The sequence below is a fragment of the Xiphophorus couchianus genome, chromosome 2, assembly GCF_001444195.1.
Source record: "Xiphophorus couchianus chromosome 2, X_couchianus-1.0, whole genome shotgun sequence".
Taxonomy (NCBI): domain Eukaryota; kingdom Metazoa; phylum Chordata; class Actinopteri; order Cyprinodontiformes; family Poeciliidae; genus Xiphophorus; species Xiphophorus couchianus.
This window is the reverse complement of record NC_040229.1, coordinates 8,040,457-8,053,010: the sequence shown is the minus strand read 5'-3', so window position 1 is coordinate 8,053,010 and position 12,554 is coordinate 8,040,457. Positions and strand designations below refer to the sequence as shown.

Below are 12,554 nucleotides of genomic sequence, written 5' to 3'. Positions count from 1 at the left end.
ATTAACTAAGTGTCTAATAACAAAATGATTTTTAAGACCAGATAAAATGCTGGTTTGCACTACAACATGTAATTCATAATGAAATGTTTGAGATGCATCACTTTGAGTGTGATCTGCCTGTGGAACTAGTAACTTTCCATCAACATTAAGCTGCTATCTTTTCCTGAAAAGTTACCTGTAAGTTAGTTTTGTCTTATTTCAAGTTTATGAAGACATTTGCACTAACTAAACCAAACATACTTGGTAAGATTTTGTACATTGGCGTTGCTAATTCGTCTTCATTTGATTTTTATCATCATCATTCACTTGCAGTCATATTTGACTGGCTTTAAAACCTTCTGCAGCAGCAGGTGAGGTCATCGCCACTCTGGGTCAGAGGGGGGGCAACTTCCGGTTACCTGGACAGGCTTGTTTTTATTTTTAATTATACTTTTAATTGTGCGTGTCTTTCCCTCTCTCTGTCTCTCTTGGTTCATTTGGGAAAGAGGAAGTCTGGGAGCGTTTCCATTTCCTCATGCCGCCGGTGTTTCCCCCTCCGCTTTTCCCTCCTCCCGTCCAATCAGGTGCAAGCGGGGCGGAGCGCGAGCAGATTTAAGATGAGAATGCCCAGGCGCAGATTACAACCAGGATTTATCACAGAGATTAAACCATCTGCTTGAGTAAAAGTCTGCAAAAGAACATGAAATTAGCGCAGGTGAGTGATGGGAATCTCTCACCCCCTCCTTCTCCTTCATCATCCTCCATCATCATCATCATTCTCACCCTCCCTCTCCTCTCCACAGATCTTCATCCTGGCGCTGTGCGCGGCGTCCGTGACGATGCATCGTTGCTATAATGAGGCCGAAGTGGAGAAGGCGGCGCTGAAGAAGCTGAAGAAGTTCCCACGTCCCCCGGACATGACGCCCTCCCTCAACTCTTCTGCCGGCTGCCCGCTGGAGCTCTTCAAGAAGCCCGCCTTGGAGCCCTTGGAGGATCGCTCCCTGTCTCCCTGGAAATACGAGTGAGTAGAGGCTTTAATTCAAAACGCAAAAATATTCCTCTGTTTTATTCTTACTTGTTTATTGTAACTGTGAAGGAAACAGAAGCTGATTGCGATAAATAAATAAAAAGAGAGAGAGAAAAGAAAATCCAAACTGGATGTTGACAGACTGATGGAAACTCCGGATGATTTCCCAGTTAGACTTTAACTCAGAAAATTTCCCACTTCCACGCTAATACGATCTTTAATTTCTCTATTTGTGCCTTTTTTTCTTTTCTTTACGCCCCTCAGATTAAAATAAGTTAAACTTCCTTTTACGTTCGCGTAATTGTATCTAATAATAATAATAGCGGTAAAATCTTGCCGATGAGACAGAAGAAACGTTGTTTTTCTTAGATTCTGACTTTGGGTTCATATCGGAATGGAAAGTTCCGGCCGCCAAGTCAAAGTAAAGCGAGCAAACTTTGTGACAGGTGAAAAATATCAGATATTAAAAATATCAGAGGCGATTAAAGATAGGAATTTATTGCATTGCTCGGACAATGAATCAAATCAATTGTTCCTTTATGTATTTAAGGAACAACAAAAAAGACAAACTGTCCTACTTTGTTAGTTTATATATCATATTAATGGGTAGATAAATGTGCTTCTCACCATTATTGAGAATTCAGAGTTCAGGTTTAACTTTAACTGGCTGTTTTATTCTTCAGGGGCGTTCTTTGCATTAACAGTGTCCATGGGCAAATCTTTCCCTAATGCCCCCCAAACTCTGCACTTTTCTTTATTTTATCTTTACATTAATAACTGGAGTAAAAGTGTTGCTTTCATGTTTGACTCCCACTGAAAAGTTACTTGCAAGCTAATTTCGTCTGATTTTAAGTGTGTTCAAAATATTTGCACTATTCTGAACACATTTACTTGTACTTTTGGTTTAGTTTATGTATGGTAAGATGTGGTTTTGCTGTGTATTGTGCTTTAAATCATGACGAGTTATGTTATATTAACACCTTATGTTTGCAGTACCTTGATAATAAGCATCAACAAATTTAACCGACAGCAAAGTTGTAAAAAACAGATTCTTTATAAAAGTTAAATACTGCTTTAAGAGTAGCTTTAAGAATGTAATAAATGTCAAGTTTACCCTTTAAAGTTTGTGTTTAAGTCTCACTGACTCGTCTTCTTCCATCCACAGGATAGTAAGCAACACTGAGTTTTACCCCCAAACGTACACCCAGGCCGTCTGCCTGTGCAAGGGCTGCATCATGTCCAGAAACGGCACGGTGATAGACAACCAGGACTACAACTCAGCTCAGGTGATCGGCTCCTGGGTGTTCATGAAGAGGGAAAAATGTAAGAAAGGCGGGTACAAGCTGAAACCGGAGAGACGGGACGTGACTATGGGGTGCACCTGCGTAAGGCCGTCCTCGTCACGCTGACCCCCAATTCCAGCAACTCCTGCGGACTTGGAGCTCAAGGCAGGTTCTGAGGACATATTTATTATCTATTTATTTATCCAAGCTATGATGGGTTGGTCTCTCTTAAAACTAGTGTGAAGCTCTGCATAGTGCAGCTAATGGAGGGTATTAAATACCCGATTCTACAACTGATGATGTTTCATCAAAAAAAAAGCTATTGTGTACTTTTGTTATAATAATGATATTTGTTGGAATTATTTATATTATTTGTTTGCATTGATTTTCATCATGAGACTGGTGTTTTTTTTACTGTAGATGTTTTGTCCCAGTGGGACTTCACAGTTCAGCTTCGTTGAAGCACAATGAAACAACAAATAAATAAAATGTTGAAACTTAAATTCAAAACAAAGCAGCCTGTGTGTCTGAATTATTTGATTGTTCACAGTTTTTCAAATGTACAAATATACAAATACATCTAGAAAATCGGAAAGTAAAATTCATTCATCACAGTAAAAACACAAAATCTTACCAAATATTTTTGTTAGTGCTCTTAAAATAAATCAAAACTAAGTTACAAATAGCATTTCAGTCAAATTTAGGAGCTTGTTTGAAGTCAATAATTCCTTAATATTTAGTAAAAAAAAAAAAGTTATTTCTCTGGCAGATTAATTCACTTATGTCTTATTATAGGCAAAATAATCTGCCAGACAAATTAGCCTCAGCAATAAATATGTTGAAATTTAGGGATACACACTGAAAAACACAAAATATTACCATGTTGGTCCAGTTTCTAGTTCAAATATCATTGTATACTTGAAACAAGACAAAACCAGATCCCAAGTTAATTTTCAGCAAGATATTTTCAGCTTGTTTTAGGTAAATAATTCCTTAATATTAATAAAAGAAATGATTAGTTGCACTGTCAGATTTTTTCATTCAAGACATTTTCCCCATGTCATAAGTTATAGAAATCATAGAAGAATCACAGTGATAGAAATAATAAAAGTATATTCATAGAAATGAACAAGCTTTATATATATATATATATATATATGTGTTTATTTTTGTTTACGTTGCTCATCTATTTCTGTTCTGTGGCAGCAGAAATATGTGGATATATTAGTGGTTTCGAAAGAAACAGCGCCTCCTACTGTCATAGGCGTAGAATTGTATCCGAATGAGTTGCCTGTCTTGAAATATGTGAAAACCTTTCACTTTATTTCGGTTGTCTTGGCCTATGACTTTATTTGTATAATTTAAAACACGAGAAGAAACTAAAACATTTTTTAACAAACGTGTACTCGTCTATTTTTGACAGCAACCGTCACTGGTGGTTGATCAGAACGTAAAATTACAGTTTAGGTCGGAACTAATGAGTTGGTTGTCGGACCTTTTTCAGCGTAACACCTGGCGGTGATAAATAAAAGCAGGTTGTTAACCGCTAGCCGTAAACTCGGTAAGTTTTGGAGATTAAACAATTAATTCAGCTAATATAAACCGGCCGAATAATTACTCCGAGGTTGTGCATGTTTAGCACCTGACAGTCAGACGTACTGCCGGTTTTGAGTCGCTGATAGCTGCAAGAAGCTAATGGAGCTAACATTAGCTTGTGTCTCGCTCCATCTGAACTAAATTCAGATTATCTTTACACACCTTGACAGATGCCACGTTAACACATATCACTCTGAAAGCTTTAATCGGTGTGATAAACCTTCATTTAATAACATTTATCTGAATATTTTAAACAGGGACGGTCAAGAACAGGCAAAGCCTGGGGGCAAAGCCCATATTCACAGAGGACTTGTGTCAAAAATGAGGATTGTTTTGTCTACAATTTAAATGAAAACTTGCAAAATAATCACAAAAAATGGCTTTATTTCAAAATACTTCTTTGGTATTTCCCTGACTTATTGAATATACATCTCTACCTATTATTTCCTACAATCATCAGTTAATAACCCTGTAATACTAGTTGTATTTAGTGAAAAATCCACAGTAATTTAAAGTTTCATATAAATAGAGTTGAAATTGAAAGAATTTATAAGACAAGATTTTATGTATAAGTTTAGACAATAGACTTAGTAGCCTCACATTGAGTATACAAGACATAATAGTAAAATCCATTGGAATATTGCTTAAGATAAAAAAAATTCTTAATAAATATAAATGGTTTGTATGTTATATACTCCTTGGGAATTTTCTGTCTGCTATATTATTCAGAAATATGTAATGTGAATAAAACAAATATTGATGTAGTGGTTAGGTTACAAAAGAGAAATTAAGTAGCATATGAACCAGTTAATAAATTTTTTATTTAATTCTTTAAAATGTATAGCACTTGTGCATATATAAAAATACCAGAAATAATGTATAAATCAACAAAGAATATTCTGCCTTGAAACTAAAGTGCAGATATTTTGTTATTTCAATAGTTATTTATTACTTTTAATGAAGTCTAGACCTTCCTCTGGCTAAGTAGGAATATGGTTTATTCGGTCTTACATGGCTATGTTAACAGAGGGAGAAAGAAATGTATAATGAAGGATTGTTTTGGGAAGGTTGCGGTTATCATAAATATGCAGAGCTGCACCCTTCAGCGTGTGTGTTAATAATTATTCTGGCTGGGACTCAGACATTTTGTTCCTTAAGACCTTGATTAGGTCTATAAACTGCATTCTTCTTGATTACAAATAAAGATCAATTTTACTTTACATTGAATGTAACGTAAGCTGTTTTATATCATCTGTTCTGGTTATTACTGAACATTTAGTGCTATGGAAATATATTGATTGCATGTAGCAACAGAATTTATAGCAGTCAATGTGCACAAAGTTCATGAGTAACTACTGCAAATACAACTAGAGGCTGACAGTTACACAATGTAAATGTATTGTATTTTTTTCAGCAGCAGATAAAAGTTTGAGAGAACGGTTTAGCAAGATTAGAGCTGCCGCTTCTCAGCAGACCTATTTACAACGTGGCAAAAATAAAGTGATTTACTATCAACATAACTGATGCTTCTGTAAAGTGGAGAAAAAAAAAATTTCATTTTCCCTTCTATAACCTTAATTTGACCAGGAAGAGTACGTTTGTAAAAGAGTGGTATACTATACAAAACAATTTAAGGTAATATATATATATATATTTAAGGTTAAAAATCTAAAAAATAAATAAACATTTTGCAGATAAAAACTAGGACACATTACCATCAGTTAATCCACTGAAAAAATTTTTTAAATATAAAATAAAATATTGCAGAGAAAATTAGGAAAACATTACATCAGTGGAATAAAAGAAATTTTCTCAGCAATATTTTCTTTTCTTTAAAAAAAAATAAAATAAGAAATACATAAATAAATAAAGTATTAATACATTTAAATCCCACATCAGAGTGGTGCAACAAATACAAAAAGCATCCCAAAAACAGAAAAAAAAAGTTTAGTTTTTTCCCTCTTCGGACTTCCTCCTAAAGTTAATCATTTTGATTATATTTTTAGTCTCTCTAATATCCATTATGGTTACATGGTAACATTGCTTCTTTTAAAAAAAAACATATATACAAAAATATCTAATTTCCCTTAAAACTTCGTCGTACTCGCAGCTAAACGTGTCCCGCTGTCTTTAGGGTCGCTCCGATGGCCGGGGGAGAAGCGACGGGCGTCGACCTCAGCAGGAAGTTTGTGTCCGAGTCGGAGCTCGACGAGAGGAGGAAGAAGAGGCAGGAGGAATGGGAGAAAGTCCGGAAGCCCGACGACCCGGAGGGTGGGCGCGGAGCATCCAGAAGACCCGGATCAGGCCGACTCCGGCCCGTTTTAACACACGTTTGTGTCTGTGTGCTCACCAGAGGTCCCGGAGGAGGAGTACGACTCCCGCTGCCTGTATGACCGGCTGCAGGAGCAGAAGGACAAGAAACAGCAGGAATTTGAGGAGCAGTTCAAGTTCAGTAGGTCCTTTTATTCCCAATATACTCCAGCATTTTACTGTAAAAATCATTAAAGTGTGGATAAAAGCATAAAAATTTGTATGGCCACCGCTCATTTTGTTTATTTTTTACTTTAATTTCAGGATGGCGGCCATCTTGCCTGCCATTTCTGAGCGTTTATAACTAATTATTGCTATAAAATGTTACCCATTTTGATAACTTTGATTAACTTTATGACTTTGGCCATCCTATTGATACAATTTGTAAGTAATAATATGAAGCAAAATCAGCTGCTGAAAATGAGCCATCATCCTCCTACCACTTCCTGTCAACTCCTTCATCTTTTTCCCCATTAGTAACATCCGGTTGTTGATCACATGACTCAGGCGATGCCACAAAAGTCTGTAGTTTTTACGAAATACAGTGATTTCGATAGAGCTGAAAAACCACCTCATCCTAGATTTTAAAAAAACAAAAAACATTTGATTATCAAAAACGGGAGCTTTTTCAAAATGGCCGCATTTCCAATGAGGAAATTTATTTTCATAATTCTAATTTGCATAATTTTAAGGCAAATGGAAGCGTAGCTACATTCTTAATTGTTAGCCTTAGATTCTGCTCATTTTGTGTTTAGCGTTAGCATCCAGTAATCTTCTGAAAAATGTTTAGTGATTTAGCGTTAACTTAGCTAAGACTCTTGTTTAGCGAATTAGTCGTTAGTGAACCTAACTTGTGCAATAACCACTGTAGATTTTAGCTCTAACAGAAATTCTTCATTACAACCATTTGGAAAAGTGACCACCAGAGAAACGAAACATATCGAATTTCTATGTTTTAAAATATGTACGCTTTGATTGAACACCAAACACATTCAGCTAATGGACAATTTTGGAGGAAAAATTTATTTTCCATGACAACTGGCAACTGGCCATCTTGAAAATGTTAACAATTATCAATAAGTATGATATTTTGTAGGTCCAAATGTGTATGATTTGACACCAGAAATATTCATCTGTGATAAATATTGGTAAATTTTCCTTGGCGACCATCTTGAATTTTTTTGTTTTCTGATTAGCGGAAAGCTAAAATCACTTGCTTAGCAAATTACAATACAGTGAAACTAACTCTTTGGTCAACTCTGCCCACCACTGGCAATAACTGCTACTAATTTCAGGTGTGTTGGAATTTCAAGAATTATTTCTCTTTGCTAAGCGCCGGAAAACTTAGTGAGAATATTTTTCTTGGTAACTTTCTTTGTATATTTTGTTTTTGCATTTAACTTTAGCAGGAAGGTAATTTACCTTAACACATATTTGGATTGTCTCAATGTAGTGAATATTTATTATCACTAATTTCTCAATTATTGATTAATGTGTGTAATTGAAATAAAGGTTGACATTTATATAGTATTAAACAACATTGTTGAAATTGGAGGATTTTTTTTGTTAAATAAATGTTTTTGTTCTTTGACCAATCAAGTGTAAAGGGTGTGTGAGAGACATTTGAAAACATAAAATTAGTTTTATTTTTAGTTAATGTTGTCCCTGCTGTAGAATACAGAATACTATCACGCTACAGTCATGGTAATGGTAACAAATGATGTATAACAGTGAATTGAAACTGTATTTTTTTAGTTTATGTATGTTGTTTTTATCTCCAAGGTGCGGTGCTGGAAATGTTTAAAAGCTTACCTTGAAAATGCCTGAAAAATGTTTGATTTTTACTGTTGGAAAAGTGAATGAACCCCGTAGACAGAAGTCACTGTTCATTTTTGGATGTCTCAGATTAATGCCGTTTCTGTCTTGCCGTACGCTGACAGGAAACATGGTGAGGGGACTGGACGAGGACGAGACCAGTTTCCTGGACGAGGTTTCCCGGCAGCAGGTCCTGGTGGAGAAGCAACGCAGGGACGAGGAAAAGCAGGAGCTGTTGGAATACCGAATATCCTCCACAGATTTAACTCTGTTTTATTATTATTAATGTTGTTATTAATCATTTTGTGATTTTAAAGTTGCAGAAGGATGTTAAAATGGATTCAGTTGTTTTCAAGAAGTCTTGCTATTGACAGTAATTTGATGCTGATGTGTTATAAATAAGTATTTCTATTTGTAAAACCAATATCTAAGTCTCATTTCTCAAAATGTTCAACAATCCTCATTTTATTCTCATATTTTTTGTATCATTACGCCTTTTGTTGTCGTAATATTATGACATTCTCAAATTATCACGATTTATTCTTAGATTTTTTCAACGTTGTTCTCGTAACACTGATGTTATTTTTTAATATTGTGGTAATCTGGTGTTTTTTTCTCATACTATGATGACTATTCTCATATTACGACTTTATTTTAGTGCAATTACGACTTTTTTACTTCTGTTATCACAACATTATTCTGGTATTTTAACAACTTTATTCTCTTTCATTGCGACTTTATTCTTGTAATTTCATTACTTAGATCTCATACGACTTTTTTGTCATAAACCTTCATCTCAAAATATTAGATTATAAAAAAAACTATGATTTTTTTTCATTTCAGTAACTTAAATTCGTATATAATCTATATCCATCATACAAATTTAGATATTTCCAGGCTTTATTATTATTTTTTGAAACTTAATTATTATAGGTTAGGGATAATGAACGCCTAACATTCTGCTTTAAAAAATGTAAATATTGAGGAAAAGTTAAATATGTGGACCTCGTGGTGTCACACCCTAATCAGCTAATTAACTCTTTAATTAAAATGTTTCCTGCACCTTTAAATGTTCTCAGTCTTGGTCAGCTGTCTGCTGAAGAAGCGACAACAGGTCATTACTAAAAAAGCCTGCATACAGAGCACTACATGCAGGAATATTCACAGAAGGTTGAGTGGAAGGAAAAAGTTTAGGCTGGAATTTTAAACGTATTTGAAATAAATTTGATCTATCCCTGTTTGATCTCCCTAACTCTCCACCGTCACAGCGCTCTGGTCAAGCAAGCGTCAGCATCCGCGGAGAGTCGTAGAGAGTCAGAAAAGAAGGCGGGGCCTAAACAGTCGGGGGCGGAGCCAAAGACCAGCCACCTGTCTCAGGCTCATTTATTAGTGGGAGCTGTGAAGAGACGCAGGTACGAAGTTCTTCAATGGTTTTACTGAAACATGGAAATTACTCCTGGAAAATAGAAAACCGAGTGGAAAAAGATTTGGTTCTTAATATTAGTTTTTTCTTGTTTTAATAGATAAAAAGTCAGGATTTCTAAAGATAAATGAACATATGAGGGGGAAAAGGAAAGAAGGGAGTTTACTTTTTTCTTTGTGAATAATCCTGATTTAAAATTTCTAAAATTTTCACGATTCAAATTCCAGGAAAGTAAAGATAATTTGAACAGTATTTTCCATAATTTTCCATGATAAATCAGTCGTAGTTTCTCCTTGGGGTTGGGAGGCTCCTCTCTTTCCTTTTTCCCCTCCTCTTTTCTTTATTTCTTTCCCAAAAATGGCGTCAAACTGCAGGTTTTTCTTTACGTTCTTTAAAAAATTTTTTGCTGTATTTTTTGTGTGATGAGTTTGGAAACCATGGAAACCGTTTCTGAAGCCTCTTCTCTTCCTCTCAGCTCCTCGCAGTCGTCAGACGGCGGCAAGAAGCCGAGGGTGGAGAACACGAGAGGAATTGGAGACAGACTCGCAGGTGGGCATCGGTCTGAAACAGAAAAATAAAGGTTTTGGTTTCTAGCAGCAAAGATGCAGAAGAAGAAATCATTCAGAAAAAAAGACATAATGATTCAGATTTGAAGAAGGATGGATGATCTAAGAAAGGAGAGGAGAAAGGAAGGAAACTAGTTTTTGTATAGTTCTCTTGTAAAAACAGTAAAATGTTCTCAAAAAACCTCAAAAAGACATTGTGGATATTTTGTGTCTGAATCAAACTTTTTCTTCAAATTTTCTCAGTTTTTATCAATCTTCTTGGAGTAAACGGCTGTGCTGATTGTGACTGTTTTCCTGTCCAGAGCAGGACGGAGGAAGCAGGGAAGCTGAGGACCGCCGAGCCATCCCCGGCCTCACGGCAAAGACGCCGCCGTCGGCCGCCCACGGCATGCTGCACCTGCCGTCGGCGGCCGTGTGCGTCGGCGTCTTACCGGGGCTGTGCGCGTACTCCGGCAGCAGCGACTCCGACAGCAGCTCGGACAGCGAAGGTAGCGTGGACGCAATCATGTCGCCGTATCCGCGGCACAACAGGGCCTACAGATAGACACACACTCACCCACCCACAGAAACACTAAGCGAAGCGTTCAGCTGCAGCTCCATAGCTGCACTTCACTGTAAAAATCCTTCAACTGTGGATACAAGCATTAAAATTTGCTTGCAGCAGAAATATGGCAGCCATCTTGAACTATCAAGATGGCTGCCATTATTTAATATTTGCAAATTCAGTGCAAAAATAAATTTTTCTTGATGACTATCTTAAAAAAATGGCAGCCATATAAAATTTTTCAAAATGTCATGGAAAATTTGCAAATTTTCTTTGACAACCATCTTGAAAAATGGCAGCCATCTTAGATTTTTCAATGACAAATGGATGGAGTATTACAAATTTAATGCAAAAATACATTTCCTTGACAAACATTTTGAGAAATTACAGCCATCTTGAATTTTCCACAATGGCTGTTAAATATTTGCAACTTTAGTACAAAAACTAATTTTCCTTGATGATTGTCTTGAAAAGTGGCAGCCATCTTTAATCTTTCAGTGACTAATGGTTTAAATATTTTCAAATTTAGTGCAAAAGTAAATTTTCTTTCATGACCATATTACATTTTTCAAGATGGCTGCCATTTTTTAGATATCGGCAAATTCTTTGATCGTCTTGAAAATTCGCAGCCATCTTTAATTTTTCAGTGGCTGTTGTTGTTTTTTTCTCCAAGAATTAATCCGCTGGGATTATCTGTGCCAGTTTAGGTTCTTGTATCTGCATGTGAAAGATTTTGCTGAAATCTTGAGTTACCTGCTGCAGCTTGTAGAGGTGTGTTCACTCCGTTCCTCTCCCAGCTGTGAGTTTAACTGTTTCTCTTTGTCTCCAGACAAAGTTCAGCCCTAAATCTCTACCTGATCTGTGCATCATTTCATGTTTTTTCGTCAATGTGGCTCTGAAATGTGACTCCTTCCCTCGATCACGTCTCACGCAGTTTAAGCCGACCCCCCCGAACCACAGCGACTGCAGGCTGTGCTATTGGCTGAGGGAACAGAGACTGACAGCTGTGGAGCGAAGAAGAGAGGCCCCTTTAGGACTCACTGTAGGATTTTACGTTTGATGTGTTTTATCATCAGAGGAAACTTCTTTCTGTCTCAGATGTTGAAATATTCTGTGTTTACAGACAGATTTGTGAGAGTGTGTGACAGAACGACGGCGCTCCCTGCAACTGTCATGTTGTAATAAACTGATTTATTGATCAGTATCTAATCACTGGGATGTTTTTTTTTTTTTATTAATTTCAGGATTTAAGGTTTAATTTTCTGCACAGATTCAGTCACAAAAATGAAAACAGGAAAATTTTCAAATGATTTTTGTTTTCTGGGTTCCTTAATTTAGTAGATTAGTAGTGTTGTCTTTTATTTGTTGCTTTTTGTCCGTCCTTCCTTGCTTTTTGCTCCTTGTGTCCTTCCGCTCTTTCCTAACTGAATTCCTTCCTTGTACAGTTTCTGTTTTCCTGTTTACCTCCTTCACTCCTTGTATCCTATGTCCTTTCCTCCTCTTATTTTCTGTCCCCTAACCATTATTTTTCACACTTGTCTCCTACCTCTATTTTCTTATCTTTCCTTTGGTCTGTCCTTCCTCGCCTTTTGCTCCTTGAGTCCTTTCTCTCTTATTTCAGTTAATTCCTTCCTATTGTACTTCCTTCTTTCTTTTCTACCTTCTTTGCTCCTTCTTCTTTCCTTGTACACTTTCTTCTGCCCTGGCTTCCTTGTATCCTTTCTCTGCTTCCTTTCTAACTAATGTCCTTTCCTTCCTGTGTCTTCTCTTCCTTCCTTCATCACATTCTTCTTTCCTTTCCTTTTATAGTTCCTTTTCCATTTCCTAACCTTTTTGTTGCTTTTTCCTTCCACCCTTGTGTCCTACATCCATTTCCTTGTCCTCTTTCTAATTTTTTTCTACTTTACTCTTATTTCCTTGACCGTTCTTCCACCCATGTTTCCTAACTCAATTCCTTTCTTCACTTCCTGTTTCCCTTCCTTTGCTCATCGTGTCCTACTGCCTTTACTTC

General features: G+C 36.4%; 2 protein-coding genes across 3 annotated transcripts; both read left to right on the top strand.

Annotated features, from left to right (window-relative positions):
- The first annotated feature begins 258 nt into the window (after positions 1 to 258).
- il17c (interleukin 17c) lies at positions 259 to 2,630 on the top strand. The gene is made up of 3 exons (XM_028003984.1): positions 259 to 694; positions 783 to 1,000; positions 2,172 to 2,630. The coding sequence occupies exons 1-3, from the start codon at positions 680 to 682 to the stop codon at positions 2,413 to 2,415; spliced, it is 477 nt and encodes a 158-aa protein (XP_027859785.1). The 5' UTR covers positions 259 to 679; the 3' UTR covers positions 2,416 to 2,630.
- A 1,115-nt stretch (positions 2,631 to 3,745) lies between these two features.
- On the top strand, positions 3,746 to 11,752 carry psme3ip1 (proteasome activator subunit 3 interacting protein 1). Of its 2 annotated transcripts, none has more exons than XM_028003955.1 (8): positions 3,746 to 3,850; positions 6,020 to 6,156; positions 6,239 to 6,337; positions 8,136 to 8,257; positions 9,277 to 9,422; positions 9,909 to 9,982; positions 10,302 to 10,487; positions 11,667 to 11,752. In XM_028003955.1, exons 2-8 carry the CDS (start codon positions 6,030 to 6,032, stop codon positions 11,723 to 11,725), a joined length of 813 nt encoding a protein of 270 aa, XP_027859756.1. In that variant the 5' UTR covers positions 3,746 to 3,850; positions 6,020 to 6,029; the 3' UTR covers positions 11,726 to 11,752. The 2 variants fall into 2 exon arrangements, with proteins under 2 accessions (XP_027859756.1, XP_027859763.1); XM_028003962.1 differs by having other exon boundaries at positions 11,478 to 11,752.
- The last annotated feature ends 802 nt before the right edge of the window (positions 11,753 to 12,554 follow it).